Here is a 17369-nt window from a genome sequence, read left to right as displayed (position 1 = left end):
CTCATTCCACCATTCTTTGAGCTACTGCTTTCTTCCTCAGGATGGAAGATGGTTCACCCTCACCCCCACATCCAATCTCTAGTTAGGGGGAAATGGAAAAGGATACAGGAGAAAATTAAACTGAAAAAAAAAAAAGGGAAATTCACTGAAGGTTTGGGGCAGTTGGCTTGCTGGGTCTGAGAAGAGGGAGGGAAAACAAGATATATATTAGGGGAGATGGGTCACATCTGGGTGACTAGAATCGCATTCCAGAATAGGCAAGATTGGATTCTGCCATCTTAGTCCAGCATAATGTTTTCTGTAAGAACTCTTCTTATAGTCTTTAGTAATTGGGGATAGTCTATGTTAGAATTAGTTCCTGGTTTTCTGGCATTCCTTATCCCATGTTATTTAGTTCTGTAAATAATTTTTTAATCCCTTCTGCATATTATGCTTAATGCGAAGCACTATTTTATGAGATGCTTATACCCGTAGTGTTGGTAGAATACGATATGCAAGTATTATCCTATACTTACAGACTTAATCATAATAATAATCCCTAACATTTGTATGGCACTTAAAAGTTTTTCAAAGAATTTTCATAGAATTTATCTCAATCACTCTGTAAAGTATTATCACCTTCATTGTAAGGATAATACAACAGGCTCAGAGAAGTTACCTAAGGTGACATCACAGAACTAGAACTCAAATCCATGTCTTCAGAATCCTGGTGCACTGCTGTTCCTGTTATACCACAGCCAATTTTGGACTACTTTAGGAGTGTCGAAGTCTGCCTCTCCCTGGTTTTGGGAGTTAAGCTATTCTTACAATGCCAGAGTATCACCTCACAGATTATGTACTAATTGCAAAGAGAAAAGGTACCTTTACAATGAAAAGCTCTATCAATTACCACTTTAACCAACTGATCAAACTTAGTTTTATTAATAATGAGACACCCTGACTTACACTTCCTGACGTGATGTTCTAGAATATGAAGTGTACAGTATCATCAGTGTGTACAGTAGAATTCTTGCCAAAGAATGTTTAACTTCATTTAAATCAAGCCTCTAGAGTAGCTTCTACACCTCCCTTGCAGTTTACAGGAAATACATGGAAAGAGGGACAAGTTAAATGACATCATGAGAAAACAACCTATCAAACCCAGAATGTGGGACTGTGTATTATCAGTTAGGATCCAGCAAGCAAAAAAGTCAGCTCTGGCTGATTTAAGCATAAAAGTTACTAAATAGTTGGAGGGTTGCACACAGACTTGTCAAAGAGTGTTGGAGAACCAGGTTTGAGGTCTTACAAGACTCCTAGCTTGGATTTTTAAAAGAATCAAGGTCATCAAAAAGCTAATGTGTGAACTTTGATTGCCTCCTGGTTTTTAAAAAGAACAACCCAGTTAGGAAAGGCATTTTTAAAGTGAATACAGGTTTTGCTTGATATTATCAAAAACCCAGTGCCGTGGAGTCAATTCCGACTCATAGCGACCCTATAGAACAGAGTAGAACTATAGAACCGTTAATTCCATAGATGTAACAAAGACAGTGTAGTTTTACAGGATACTGTTCTTACTCTGAGGAACTGCCTGCTGAAGTATTTAAATATTAAATGTAACCATGGGAAGTATTAGTTATGAAATGTTACGGTGTCTGTAACTTACTTGCAAATGGTTCAACAACATATGTGTATGTGTCTGTATACACACACACGCACCTTACATCCGTATAAAGAGAAAAAAGAACGAGCAGAAAAGGCAAAACGCTTAGAATGGTTGGATTCAGAGGGAGGGTTCTTTCAACTTTTTCGTAAACATTAAATTTTTCATAATAAAAAGTTGGAAGATAAAGAGCCGCAACGACGTGGCCTCCGCAGAGCCGCCCTGGGCGACAGAGGCCCGCAGCCGCCAGGTGAGACCCCCGGGCCCTGCTCCGCGGGACGCCCTGCACGCAGTCTGCGCATGCTCAGAGGCCAGCAGCCAGCCCCGCCCCTCGGGTACGTGCGCGCGCAGGGCGCAGGCGCGCGGCCCCGGCGCCCCGGAGACTCAGGACCAGGTAGACTTCCGAGCTGCGGGAACTGCGAAAGGATGGAGGCGCCCAAGGTGGAAAAGTTCCGCACCGCCGACCGGGGCAACGGGCTGCGCGCCTCAGCGGCCCTGCGGCCCGGAGACCTGCTCTTCCGCTCGGATCCCTTGGCGTACACGGTGTGCAAGGGGAGTCGTGGCGCCGTCTGCGACCGCTGCCTGCTCGGGTACGGACGGGGCGCCCTCGCCCACCTGGGTCCCGAGCTGCGCGGGGCGGCGGGCGGGCAGGTGGGCCCCTGCGAGGTGCCCGCCCCGCCTTCCCGGACGCGGTGCTCCCGGGGCGAGTGGCGGTGACAGCCCGGTCCCGTCGCCCCCCGGGTGAGGCGGAGGGGCTCGGCAGGGCAGAGCTGGGCACGCGCACCCCACTGCCCCCCGGCTGGGGTAGGAACTGGGGGAGCCGGTGGGGCAGGCAGGGGAACCGTTGGGTCGTGGGTAATTTTTTTTTTTTCAAGTGAAAGTTTACAAATCAAGTCAGTCTCTCATACAAAACCTTCCATACACCTTGCCATATACTCCTATTTGCCCTCCCCCTGATGAGACAGCACACTCCTTCCCTCCACTCTCCATTTTCCTGTCTGTTCGTCCAGCTTCTGACCCCCCCTGCCCTCTTATCTCCCCTCCAGACAGGAGCTGCCCACAGAGTCTCATGTGTCTACTTGACCCAAGAAGCTCACTCCTCACCAGTATCATTTTCTATCCCATAGTCCAGCCCAATCCCTGTCTGAAGAGTTGGCTTTGCGGTCGTGGGTAATTTTGATGAGAAACAAAAAGTCTGTGGGCTGAGTGGGGCTTCATTGGTGGTGCTGTGGGAATCACAGGTGAAGGGCGAGGATGGGTGAGAAAAGGAGTAGGTGTAAATCAGGCTCACAGCTGAGGCTCCACGGGGCACAGACGGGGCTTGGAGGCGCGGATGAATCCTCGTGTTTACTGGGCACTGCCTATGGTCCAAGGAGCTCTGGTGGCGCAGTGGTTAAGCGCTCGGCTGCTAATGGAAAGGTTGGCTTTTTAACCCACCAGCCGCCGCGATGTGGCAGCTTCCATAAAGATTTATAAGTCTTGGAAACCCTAAAGGGCAGTTCTGCTCTGTCCTACAAGGTCGGCTGCAACGGGATTTGGTTTCTTACTTGGAAACCGGGGTGGAGAAGTTAGTAGCTACGGCTGCTAACCAAAAGGTCCGCAGTTCGGATCCACCAGGCACTCCTTGGAAACCCTATGGGGGCAGTTCTACTTTGTCTTATAGGGTAGCTATGAGTTGGAATCGACTCAATGGGTTTGGCCCTTTTTCTGTTTTTGTAATTGCTGTTTATGGTCCGGACTGTTTGGTCTGGGGATAGGAAGATAAACGGGACGAGGGCAGATCAAGTAAGAGAGATAATAAAGTGTAATAGAGTGCTCTCAGAAGGGTTGAAATAGAGGTGCAAAAAAATGTGTAAGGGCACATAAGTTACTGGGGTAGGATGGTGTTCTTTGCCACTTAACGGTTTTGCAGGCAAGTCTAACTCTTCACTGCCTATCTAGATGCAAGACATCATGTGAAAGTGTTTTGTAAACCTTGAAGCACTGTGCCAGTGTAAAGTGCTTTGCGAAAGAAATTTATGTAACTATGTCACATTGTATTCAATCAACAAATATTATTCAGTTTCTATTATGTGCCAGAAAGAGCTCTGTTTCCAGTTTGAGATGAGTGGGATCATTTTGACTGCTCTTCCACACCCATCCTACTGTTGTCGTTGTTAGGTGCTGTCTAGTCGGTTCCGACTCATGCACAACAGAACGAAATGCTGCTGGATCCTGCGCCATCCTCACAATTGTTGCTGTGCTTGAGCTTGCTTTTGCACCCACTGTGTCAATCCACCTCGTTGAGGGTCTTCCTCTTTTCCGCTGACCCTGTATTCTGCCAAGCATGATGTCCTTCTCCAGGGACTGATGCCTCCTCACAACATGTTCAAAGTATGTAAGACGCAGCCTCGCCATCCTTGCTTCTAAGGAGCGTTCTGGTTGTACTTCTTCCAAGACAGATTTGTTCGTTCTTTTGGCAGTCCATGGTATATTCAATATTCTTCGCCAACACCACAATTCAAAGGCATCAGTTCTTTGGTCTTCTTATTCACCGTCTAGCTTTCACATGCATATGATGTGATTGAAAATACCATGACTTGGGTCAGGCACACCTTAGTCTTCAAGGTGACATCCCTGCTTTTCAACACTTTAAAGAGGTCCTTTGCAGCAGATTTACCCAGTGCAATGCGTCATTTGATTTCTTGACTGCTGCTTCCATGGCTGTTGATTGAGCATCCAAATAAAATGAAATCCTTGAGAACTTCAATCTTTTCTCTGTTTATCATTCTACTACCCATCATAATTTTGCCCTACCGTGGTGGCTTGGGAAACCGCACTGGCATAGTGGTTAAGTGCTACCCCTGCTAACCAAAAGGTCAGCAGTTGGAATCCACCAGGACTCCTTTGAAACTCTATGGGGCAGTTTTACTCTGTTCTGTAGGGTTGCTGTGAGTTGGAATCGACTCAACGGCAGTGGGTTCGGTTTTGTTTTTTTGGTGGTGGCTTGCTTGTTGCTATGATGCTGGAAGCTATGCCACTGTTATTTCAAATACTAGCAGAGTCACGCATGGTGGACAAGTTTCAGTGGAGCTTCCAGACAACACAGACTAGGGAGAAAGGCCTGGCAATCTACTTCTGAAAGTTAGCCAATGAAAATCCTGTGGATAACAACAGAATATTGCTGGATATAGTTATGGAAAATGAACCGCCTAGATTGGAAGGCACTCAAAATACACAGTGGCCACAACAGTGGACTCAAACTCACCAACTATTGTGAAGATGGCACAGGACTGGGTAACATTTCATGCTGTTGTATGTGGAGTTGCTATGGGCAGAGCCGTTTGGGCTGCAAATAACAACCACCATACCTATTAGTCTGGGATTGGGGTGGGTGGAGGGGGGAGGTAAGTTCAAAGCTCAGATCTGTAGCTTTACCATTAATGTGACAACATCCTTCTTTGGTTCATAATTGAATTGATTTGGTTTGTAATTGGGGAATTAATTTGATTTTACATTTTAACCTTACCATATAATTGTATCTGTTGCTTCTTGAAGTAAAGATAGCATTTAAGAATACGTGTTGTTGGGAGAGAGCCATATCTTTGTTTTAGAAACTATGTGATTGAAAACAATTCATTCCTTTCAAGACTTGCCTTTTTCCTGAAGCCCTCGGCATTTAAAATCATAGATCCTTGATTCTCATTTGTGCAAATTACAGAAGGTTGGGTTTTTCATCCTGTTAAATGCTTTGGGGTCTATCCAGAGTGTGGATGTGGTCTAAAGTAGAAAACTGTTTCTTAAGTCGTATAATATTAATTGATGGTGGAGATATGGGTCATTTTGCAGATAAAATCATACTATCAAATTATTTAGTACTCGGAATAGAAAAGTTTTAGAATGAATAAATGATACTGAATTCTGTAACTGAATTATCAGAGCTGAATTTGGGTCATGTGACCCAACGAATTGTCCAATTGCCAAGATAAACTACACAAACACAACCTATTGTGACAGGAATGCCTCTTGATTTATCATAGCACCTTCATTAATCCTGTCTACCACACATTTTTCTTATTTGTAAGAATTGTAGTGATTTAAGCAAAAAAAAAAAAAGGAATCTCATGAAACGGTACTGGAGAGTTCCCTCAACATTGCTGTAGGATCTGGAGAAACTAGGCTCTGAAGTGGGCAGAAACCAAGGGAAGCTCCACAGTCAGAACTGCACTGTAGAAGTCATTGGTGTTTGGGGGAGTGGGGAGGGCACCCCTTCTGCTGCCTGATAATACTGGACTCTGCCGTGTGTACCACCAGCACTCTGGACCCTGGACCCTGATGCTGCCATGGCGGCGGCTGCCGCTGCTGCTACTGCTTGGAAAACTGGTTGTTGCTACTGAGGCAACTATCGGGAAGCGTGCTGTCAGCCACGCTTTTTTATGGTATTAACTTCTGATTCAAAGTCCTTAGTGTTGGCTTGGCTGCGTTTATGTTCCTGTCTGCAGCCCCCTGCAAGGGAAATTGAGGAGGTGAGTTTTTGGTCTTTTCAACTTTTAACATAGGAAGCAGGCTCTGCTTCTTACCAGTATTCATACAGTGGGGAAATCATGAAACATAAACGTGGGAAGGAGCCCTGGGTGCACCAGTGGTTAATAGCTCCTCGGAAACCCTATGAGGCAGTTGTACTCTCTTCCGTAGGGTTGCCGTGAGTCGGAATCAACTCCATGGCAATGACTTTTTAAAAAAAAAAAAAAAACACGGGAAAAGGGATATAGGTAAATGCCAGCATCCAAAAAAATAATAATAAATAAATAAATAAACCACTAAAACAAATGGATTTTTCATATTAAAAGATACCTGCTTATTAGTACTTTATGCAAAAAATGCATTTGTACTTAATATGGATTATCAGGATATAGGCCACTAGTACTGTGGTAGTAAGTGATCTGTTGAAGACTTCTGCTTCTGTGGTTGTGGTGTTTCTGGAGTGCCTAGTTGGGAATCACAGCAGCCCGAAAATAGCATCAGGGAAAGCAAAGGTTGGGCCATTGTTTCATGCATTTCTCTACCACTGTTGAAGATCCATCATCAGAGGGTACAGTTTCTGTGTTCCTTGTATCTTGTAAGTAAAATTTGTCTCTCTGTGTCCACTGTCAATAGCAAAGTCCTTGAGAATACATATGGCATCTTTCAGTTTTACAGCCCCAATGCCTAGTACATAGTAAGCCCTTAGTTTGTAGTATGAATGTCCCACAGAATTTCCCTCCTAGCTGTCCCTGCCCTATTGCTGCCTTCCATTTGAATGAAGTAATGGAATGAAAACATTAGCTTGTAACAATTATGTAACAGTTCTGGGGGGTGCAAAATAGAACAGATGTTTACTGTGGTTACTTCATTAGTCTCCAAATATTTATTGCCATAAAGTTTTCCTTGATTTCCTTTGGTCTTGGGCTTTTTGAGTAGTGCTTCAGTTCATATTTATTTACAATAGAGAAACTTAAACTCATTTCATGGCTTCTGTTACTTTTTTCCTCAATAAGGAATTGGTTCTTTTTTTTTTTTTCATGAATGGAAAAAAATGAAGTATGCAAATTGGAGAAAGATTAAATGAAAATGAAATTGTGACATTTATATTATCCTTCTTGCCATTGAGTCCATAGGTGTTATAAACAGTTAATGTGCTTGGCTGCTAACTGAAATGTTGGAAGTTTGAGTCCAACCAGAGGCATCTTGGAAGAAAGGCCTGGGAATCTACTTCTGAAAAATCAACCATTGAAAACCCTATAGAACACAGTTCTACTTAGACACAAATGGGGTCGCCATGAGTTGGAATCACTGAATGGCAACTGCTTTTTTTTTCTTTCTTTCCTTGCTGTTGCATGCATTTTCAGTTTGATGGAGCTAGGAAAGATAGGTTGACAAAGGGCTTGCTTATATTTTATTTTCTGTTTGTTTTGGTAGATGGAGCATGTTAAATTCCATTGTAATTATTTGTAGGTCTCCTCACTCCCTAAGGTAGTGACCTAAGCTTAAAATATTCGTGTCTCTGGGCCTAGCACACAGGAGATGCAAACTGTTGAAGATGTGAAAAGGTACTATTCTGGGAAATTTTAAGTCGCTGTATGTTTATCTTTGGTTTTCTAAAGTTCTGAGCAGAGGTTCAAACCCCTGCTGAGAATTTGTATTTCTACCCCAGATATACTGAATCAGTATCTACATTTTAACAAGATCCCCACGATTTTTTTTTTTAATTTTATCTTGTTTTAGGAGAAAATTTACAGCATAAATTACTAATTTAAAAATACGTACACAAAATGTTTTGTGACATTGGTTGCAATCCTCTCAATGTGTCAGCACTCTCTCCCTTTCCACCCTGGGTTCCCTATGTCCATTCGTCTGGGTTTCCTGTCCCTGCCTTCTCATTTTGCTTTTGAGCAGGTTTTGCCCATTTGGTCTTGTATACTTGATTGAACTAAGAAGCACATTCCTCACCTGTGTTACTGTTTGTTTTATAGGCTTGTCTAATCTTTGATTGAAAGGTGAACTTTGGGAGTGGCTTCAGTGCTGAGTTAGCAGGGTGTCTGAAGGCTATAGTTTAGGGGGTTCCTCCAGTCTCTGTCAGACCAGTAAGTCTGGTCTTTTTTTGTGAATTTGAATTTTGTTCTATGTTTTTCATCTGCTCTGTCTGGAGCCTGCTATTGTGATCCCTGTCAGAGCAGTTGGTGGTGGTAGCTGGGCATCATCTAGTTCTTCTGGGCTCAGGCTGGTGGGAGGCTGTTGTTAATGTGGTCCATTAGTCCTTGTGTCTCTGGTTTTCTTTATTCTCCTTTGGTCCAAACGTGATGGAACCAATAGATGTGTATTTAGGTGGCTACTTGCAGCTTTTAAGACCCCAGATGCTACTATTCACCAAAGCAGGATGTAGAACATTTTCTTTATTAACTGTGTTATGCCTGTTGACCTAGATGTCCCCAGGGACCATTGTCCCTAGCCCTCTGTCCCAGTAACTCAGTCCCTCAAGGTGTTTGGATGTGTTCCAGGTGATTCTCATGAATAATAGATTTTGAGAACCACTGCTCTACTAGCGGGGTCCTCGTGGCTCAGTGGTTAAGAGTTCAGCCGCTAACCAAAAGGCCAGCAGTTCAAATCCACCAGTCACTCATTGAAAACCCTATGTGGTAGTTCTACTCTGTCCTGTAGGTTGCTATGAGTCGGAATCACTCGACAGCAACGGGTTTGGTTTGGGATTTTGGCTGTACTAGTGGTTCTCAGAATTGGTCCCTAACCAGCATCATTAGCATCACCTGGGCACTTGTTAGAAATTCAGATTCTCAGCAGGGGTTTGAACTGGAAAGAACCTGTTTGAAGCCCTGGTTCCATGTTGCCTTCAGCTTCTGTATCAAGAACTACACTTGGTGAACTCTAAAGGTACTTTCTTCTGTAGGGCAAAGAGAATATCTTTGCCATTGTTAAAGGTGAACTTGAGACTTAGTGCCTCCCAGGAAGAAGGAGAATGAATTGAAAGTGGAAAGTCTGTCCCTTTCAACCCCGGTGGATTGTGGGAAAAAGGGGGACAGAGATAGGAAAAACAGATTGTGAGATATGTGTCCTGACCTTGTCTGGCCAAAGTTCTGGAGTTAGAATAGGCAGTGTTAGATGGGTTGAGGGGTAAGCAAAAAACAAAGGGTCTTTGACTCTGCACCTTACTGGAAATTTTGAGGGGAGACAGCTATGCGGTTTGCTGCTATGCCAACATTGAGGGCTATATAGCACAGCAGTGGTAGAAGTAAATGACTAGATAGATGAGCTTATGGTACCAGGGGACTCCAAAATGCTCCCATACCACTGTGAGGGATGTGGAGTTGCTGAGATGTCTTGTGAAACAGTAAGTATCATGACAAAGGACTGTGTGACTATAGGCTAAAGGTCAGGATGATGGCCACCATGAATGGGGGCAACTATGATCCTGAAAGGTGAGATGGCGCAGTCTGGCCATTGGACCTGATCATCTCTCTGTAGCAGAGACTAGTGAGGATCCAGAGGGATACCACAGTTCCAAGGTCTTCTTGCCATCATTATTTCCAGGATATCTCATAAGCCTCACCTGAAGAAAAATTTACCTGAAAGCAACAATTTAAATCAGCTTTTTTTTTGGTAAGGAGTTGAATGTCTGAATATTAACTGGAAGAGATTGAGATATTATTCGGCAGGTTTCAAGTTTCCTAGCTGTTCACTAGAATGGGTGTTCGTGGGGAAGATTAGATTAATTATAGAAAAAAAGCCCATGTTCTAGAGACAGATCAATTATAGAAAATGAAGCAACTACATTTGAGTTGCAGTGTGAGTAAATGTGACCAGGCAATAAAGAAACACTTCCTTGGTGAGATGATGGAGTCCAGCTTGGCCAAGGACTGAACGTGGGTTACAGCAGGAGAATACCTTCAAATATGGGTAAGAAGAGATGCCAGAGAAGGTAACAGCAGTAGTGATTGAGAGATTTGAAGACAATTAGGGAAGTGGTTGCTAAATGACTCATCTTAGGGGAAGGTTTGAAATATTTTTCTAGTAGAGAGGAGCAAAATTGCCTCGTGAAATGTAGTAATATTGCTAGAAGTGCTAGGTCCATTAAAACTGGTATTTATTTATTTAAAGTGAGATCAGTCAGCAGAAAGTGCCTTTTTCTCTACCAGTGGTCTGCTACTTGGCTGTGAGAGTTGAATTTGCCTAGGATTGCCAGGTTAGTATGATGGAGGAGAGAGGGGAAGGGAAGTTGAGGTAAGGAAGGGTTTAATCATGGACCATGGTTTGTAAGCTAGGAATGAGGCTATGAGGAGGGTGATGGACAGTGATAAGTGGTGGGGTCAATGGTTTAGAGGTCCTAATGTGGTTCAAGGAATGTTAGAGTGGACAGAGAATGGGACGCATTGACATACACGCTTTAGAGGTATTGTACATATTGGTACAGCAAGGTTGTGCGTATAGGAAAAGGTGACTAAAGTTGGGGCTAAGAAAAGATTGTTGAAATAATCAGGGAACTGAGAGGCTGAGGTATTAGGTGGGTTTTGTAAATAAATGAAGCTACCAAGAATATTAGGCCATGCAATGGATAGTTTCAGCAAAGGGGAAAGTCTCACATTGGCTTCCTAACCCAACATTTAAGGGTTGTTGGAGAAGAAAGGCAGAGCCCTGGTGGTGCAGTAGTTAAGAGCTGCTAACCAGAAGGCCGGCAGTTCAAATCTACCAGTGACTCCTTGGAAACCCTATGGGGCAATTTTACTCTGTCCTGTAGGGTCATATGAGTTGGAACCAACTCGATAGCACCTAACAACAACAACAGAGAAGAAAGTGCCTAGTAGAGACATGAAGGGACTCACCCTCGTTCAAATAATAAAAGGCAACAATACATTGCTTGGGCTTACACCTGATTTTGTGAGCTTGTCAGCACCAGGTGCAAGTGAACTGTTGCATTCTTAGTCTCTTCCTTGGGATGCCCTGAGGTCAGAGGACTAGGCACATACTCTCCCTAGGATTAGGAAACCTGAAAAATAGCTTGAAGTCACTATTTGAAGACTTCTAGGCAGTGGCTAATGGGTTTACCTGAGGGTCAAGGACTTGGAATAAAATAAGATGGAAGGATTAATAATAAGGTAGGTTGGGAAGGGACGCTATGAATGTGACTTCCCTTTTTCTTTTTAAGTGGAAGTTAAAATTCCTGTTTATTCTGGAAGAAGGTTTGAGAAAGGGCTATATGACAGCCCTGAGCTTGAAAACATTTGGTCCATGTGAATGCCACAGCAGGGGGACATTCTTAATCAGACAGGATAACTGCTTTTTGGATAGAAGTAAGTGCTTGTTCAAAGGGCGCAATAACAGAGCGACTATGGGGGTAGGCATGGAGGCTATGCCTGGAACTCAACAGTACAGACGTTCCCTCTCTGTGGCCATTGTGGCTTCTACTGGTACGAGGTGCCCAGTTTCCTACCAGTAGTAAATAATCCTGAGTTCCCAAATGATGATAAATCTTTAGGACCAGCCAGTTACCTAGTGTCAGGTTGATTACTTTTTACCCTTTTATCATGGAGGGGCCAGTGATCTAATTGGAATACCCATTTTTTCTGTGCTTAGGTTTGTCTCCTCTACCTGTCATTTCTTTGCCTGTGCTACCATCTCTGAGACCTGAAAATCTTCTGTAGTATCGTGGTTTTCCTCAGAGGTTGTCTCTGACTTTCATAGATAATTGAAGCAATGGGCTAATGTCTGTGAACATACCCTGTCACTGGAGACAGCTGGTTTTATGGAGCAGCAGTTCTCAAACTTTTTGGTCTCAGGACCTCTTTACACAGTTGAAAATTATTCAAAAGGATTTCATAGGAGGCATTGAAAAAAAATGTTACTAAGGACTCCAAAAAGCTTTTGTTTTTATGGATTATATCTATGGGTATTTACTACATAAGAAATTAAAGCAGATACATTTTAAAAATATTTCTTTAAAATAATAAATTTGTTACAATTTTACATGGGTTTTGAAGACCCAAACTACATTTCCCAAAACAAAAGAAAATTTAGTGAGAAAAGATTGCTTTTTTTTTTTTTTTTTTACATTTTTGCCTCTCTCTTTTATGTCTGACTTAAATCTTTGGATTCTTATAACTGCTTCTGCATTCAATGTGTTGCAAAATCATGTGTCATGTAGCCACTGAAAAACTTTTGTACTTTCATGAGAGAATGGAGATGAAAAAGACAAAAGAAAAAAAAACGTAGTATTGTTATGAAAGTAGTTTTTGTTTGACTTTGTGGACCTCAGGAATCCTAAGGGCTGCAGGAATCCCCACAGGTCCCTGGACAATACTTTGAGAACCACGGTTCTAGAACACGTGAGTCGGAATCGACTCGACGGCACTGGTTTTGGGTTCTGGAACAATAGACTTAAGTTTTGTTCATTTTGAGAGGTTAGGGGTTTGTCCTCTGGTATGTATTGTGAATCAGGGAACAGTATTTGGTTCAGGTTTTCTTATAACCCGCCAGTATATGTGGGTCCAGGAACCAAGGCATGGAGTTAGTGCCTTTCAGTGATGATGTCCCACTCAGTTTTTGCATTTCATCCTCCAGCTCTGGGCTGGTTCTGTTTTTTTAGTAGTTAAAGGAGTGATGTTCCACCAAATTGGGTATGGCCAAATAAGGAATGGGAATTGAGCCTGCTTATGAAGGAGAACTAAGAGACCCACTTTCCACTTCCTTGTAAATGCAATAGATGATGAGTGAATATTATTAGCTAGTATTTATTAGGAAACCCTGGTGGCATAGTGATTAAGAGCTACGGCTGCTGACCAAACGGTCGGCAGTTTGAGTCTACCAGCTGCTCCTTGGAAACCCTATGGGGCAGTTCAGCTCTGTCCTATAGGGTCACTATGAGTTGGAATTGACTTGACAGCAGTGGTTTTTTTTTTTTTCTTTTTTTGGGTATTATCACTTACTGAGCAATGCCAGGAGTGATTGTAAGTGCTTCTGTTAATTCTCACAACTCTAGGGGCATGTTTATTATGTTCCTTGTAAGCACATCTATGGACTACAGAGTGCTCATACACCGGTTTTAAGAGTACAGATTGGTACTGTTCCTTTGGAGGGCAATTTGGTAGCACCTGTCAAAACTGAAGACTTATTTTGACCCTAATTTTGGGACTCTAAGGATCCCTGGTGGTGCAGTGGTTAAAGCGCTCAGCTCCCAACCAAAAGGTCAGCAGTTCAAACCCACCTGTGGGCCCGTGGGAGAAAGATGTGGCAGTCAACTTCTGTAGAGATTACAGTTTTGGAAATTCTGTGGGGCAGTTCTTCTCTGTCTTATAGGGTTGTTGTGAATTGGAATTGACTTGATGGTAATAGGTTTAGTTTTGGTTTGGGATTCTGACAGAAATACAAATACCATTGATATTTAGCATAGCATTTTGGTCACTAAAAAAAAAGATAATTTTAATGTCCATTAATAGGAGACTGGTTAAAAGCCATCTTATGGAATACTGACTAGCTGTTAAGATTGAGGTGGATCCGTTTGTACAGATGTGGACGGATGCCCATGACACATTGCTGGGTGAGTAAGTTTGGTTGTAGATTAATGTATGACCTATTTAAAATCTTTTTGTATGTGGATGTGTATCTGTTTGTGTAGAAAAGATCCGGAAGAACACTCCAGAATTCTAATGGATTACTTTTGAAGAGTGGGATTTAGAGGGGGAAAGATATCATTTTGTACTTTATATACTTTCTATATTTTTCCCCTAAATAAGCGTGTGTCATTTTTTGTAATTAGATATTTAAATAAACTTTGAGAAAGTCTTTCTTAGACTCTGTATAATTTGGGATTGTTTGTAAGTTTGCATGTTGGTTAGTACCAAGATGTCTTTTAAATATTTTGTTAGTTCACATCCACTTTTTTTGGAATTGCCAACTGATTTGACTGGGAGTAAACCACTTGATGCAAGATGAGCCAGTTCCCTGGCTGGACTTTGGTTTCAGAATTTGAACTGAGGGAATTAGAACTCCTGTGGAAACCCTGGTGGCATAGTGGTTTAGTGCTATGGCTTCTAACCAAAAGGTCGGCAGTTGGAATCCACCAGGCACTCCTTGGAAACTGTATGGGGCAGTTCTACTCTGTCCTATAAGGTTGCTGTGAGTCAGAATTGAGTTGATGGCAATGAGTTTTTTGGGCTGATGATGGTCTTAACTCTCCTGGCTCTGCCTTTGCTCAGCCTGGTTATTCAACTTTTCCTTGGTATTCTTGAGAGACTCCAGTATCCTTTAATGACCTTGATTCATTTTCTCACCCTGGGCACACAAGACATCTAATTTCCTAGCTTCTTTGCAATTGGCCTGGGGCACTGTGACTGCGTTTTGGCCAGTGGAGGGTGGGTTGGAAGTTAACGAGCTGTTTCTGAGCCTGCTATCAGATATTCTGTGCCATCTTCCCTGCTCTCTCTCCCCTGGCCTTGATGACTGCGGAGGCCATGAGTTGAGATGTAGAAACATAAGAAGCATGAGTCATAGATGGAGAGAGCTGCTCTGGAGGATCAGATTTAGTGGGAGCAAGAAATAAACCTCTATTGAGTTTGGTCACTTAGGGCAGTGCTTCCCTAACTTTAATGTGCATATGAATCACCCAAGGATCTTGTTAAGGTTTGAAGTAGATTCTGATTCAGTAAGATTTGGGTTGGGAGTCTCAGGTTTTGCATTTCCAACAGTCTCTCAGGTGAGGCAAATGCCGCTGGTTCACTGATCACACATGAGTGGTCATGACTTACGAGGGTTAAATGAATGACATGTAGCCCACTGTGAGTGCTTGATGAGCACTGATCAAATGGATATTATAGTGTCCCTGACACCGCACTGAATATGATGAAAAGGAATCAGAGACTCTTCATATGTAATCAGATGTTTCAGTTATCCTGAGGTCAGCATCTTTAATACGAAGCAGCACCGTAGATGTGGTTAGGGCTTTCTACTCTTTTATGTATAAAGGACTGTGTTTAGTTTTAGTAGTAAGTGTGCAGAAAATTGTATGAAATTAGCATCTGGAGTTATTTGAAAGATGATTTTGAGCATTTACTTTTAGATTTACAGTCATCTTGGTGTTGGGAATACTTTACATGCTCCTCTGTCTACCTCCAAGGAAAGATAGTCTAACTTCTTACTACCACAGTTTTTAAAACATTTAAAACTTTTTGTTTGGAGATAATTTCATACTAACAGTAAAGCTGCAAAAATACAATAGTGTAAAGAAAACTCTATGCCCTTTACTCAAATTTGATTGTTAACATTTACCTCATTGGCTTTATCACATATACAGATTCTTCTCCTTTGGGCCCCCATCTCTGTCTACACATGTGCACACACAGCTCATTTTTTTTCCCTGAACCATTTGAGGGTAAGTCACAGACATCTGGCCCTTTACCCCTAAATATTTTAGTGTATGTACCCAAAGACTAGAGAAATTCTCTTACATAACCACAGTGTGGTTATCGATGTCAGTAAATTAAAACACTAATAACAGTGCTTTACCGTCTGTATTCCGATTTTGTCAATTGACCCAGTAATGTTATTTATACTTTCTTTCCCCCTCCAGTACAGGATCTAGTCTGAGGTTAGATATGGCATTTACTTGCCTATCTTTTTGGCCTGCTTTAATCTGGAATCTTTCCACAATTTTTTTTTTTTTTTTTTTTTTAATAAGGATACTGCTCATTTTGGGTTTATCTAAAGTATCTTCATGCTTAGAGTCAGGTCATACCTTCTCAGCTGGAATGCTACATAGGTGATGTCCCCTTCTCAGGGTCTCACGTCTGGAGGTTCAGGGTGTCTAACTGCCTTTTGTTGATGCTGTAAATTTTGATCAACTGGCCAAGCTGTTGCCTGATTTCTCCACTGTGTTCTGTTTCCCTCCTTGAAATTAATAATCAGTGGGAGACTCTTTAAAAAAAAAAAAAAAATTTTTTTTTTTTTTAAGACCATGCAAATACAGTGCTCCTCATCAGAAATTTCCCCTAGATTTAACACCTATGGGTGATTCTTTCCTGATGGTATCCTACTATGATGGTTGCAGAACACTGATTTTCCAACTACAGCGCTCCTTCTACTTGCCAGTGGTCACTGGGCTCAGCATTCTGCTGTGAGCAGGAGCCCTCCCTTCTCCTCTATTTACTTATTTATTTTTTTAATTTTCAGTGTGGACTCATGAATTCCTAGCTTTTTAAATGCTTTACAATTAAATGTGTTACCTAATTATTTTGGTGCTTAAATTGTCTCAGATTTTGCCAGGCAGAGACTCTTCAAGCCAGCTCCCCTGTCTTGTAATATGCCATCATTTTCTTTTTTTTAAAACATCCTTCCTTTCTGGCATAGCAAATGTTTTAGGCTCATCCTGGTTGCCTGCCTCAACCCTGGAATCAGTATTTCTCCAAGGTTTCTTGGCTGCTTGTAGTGAGGAATGATATTAGAGATGAAGCTCTGAGCACTAGATGTGCTACCAGGATGTCTTTGTTTCTTGATCCTTTCAGCAGCCCAAGCTTGGAACTATGAAGATGTGTACACAATATAGAAATATACGTACATAAAATGTATCTACATCTATGTCTACATATTTTAGAAATCATGATTTCACACCAATACCTCCAATTTCAGTTTGTCTCCTCAGGGTTCTTTCTTGTAGTCAGCCATTCCATACTTGTATGTTCCTTCTTCCTCGGTGACACCCTAAACAACATCAATCCATTTTCTTATTATCTCAACTGTATATGTGATCTCTACCACCTGTCTGTCAGTTTGTCATACTGTTAATTTTGATCAGTATGTAGTTTTGTGGTGGCTTGTGTGTTGCTGTGATGCCGGAAGCTATGCCGCCAGTATTTCAAATATCAGCAGGGTCATCCCTGGTGAACACGTTTCAGTGAAGCTTCCACACTAAGACAGACTAGTAAGAAAGGCCTGGCGATCTATTTTTGAAAATTGGCCAATGAAAACCTTAGGGATCACAACAGAACATTGTCGTTTGCTTGCTTTGGACATGTTATCAAGACGGATTAATTGCTGGAGGAAGACATCATGTTTGGTGAAATGAGGGCAAGGGGGATCCTGGGCAAGATGGATTGGCACAGTAACCACAATGATAGACTCGAACATGTCAGTGATCTTGAAGATGACACAGGACTAGGCAATGTTTCATTCTGCTGTACATCTAACATGAGTCAGAGTTGACCCGACGGCA

The 17369-nt window shown here is 42.3% G+C and overlaps 1 protein-coding gene across 7 annotated transcripts in view; it reads left to right on the top strand.

Annotated features, from left to right (window-relative positions):
• Nucleotides 1-2009: 2009 nt before the first annotated feature.
• The window catches only part of SMYD3 (SET and MYND domain containing 3), a 783945-nt gene continuing 768585 nt past the window's right edge, over nucleotides 2010-17369 (top strand). For 3 of the 7 annotated variants that reach the window (XM_023549332.2, XM_003411021.4, XM_064276779.1), the window contains exon 1: nucleotides 2010-2232. In XM_023549332.2, the coding sequence (XP_023405100.2) occupies nucleotides 2069-2232 (164 nt within the window). In that variant the 5' untranslated portion in view covers nucleotides 2010-2068. The remainder of the gene's footprint in view (nucleotides 2233-17369) is intronic. The other 4 variants (XM_064276778.1, XM_064276776.1, XM_064276777.1 and 1 more) reach the window with 4 other exon arrangements.

This window comes from Loxodonta africana, chromosome 25 (assembly GCF_030014295.1).
Source record: "Loxodonta africana isolate mLoxAfr1 chromosome 25, mLoxAfr1.hap2, whole genome shotgun sequence".
Taxonomy (NCBI): Eukaryota; Metazoa; Chordata; class Mammalia; order Proboscidea; family Elephantidae; genus Loxodonta; species Loxodonta africana.
The sequence above is the reverse complement of the archived record's forward strand: the minus strand, read 5'-3'. Positions and strand labels throughout refer to the sequence as shown.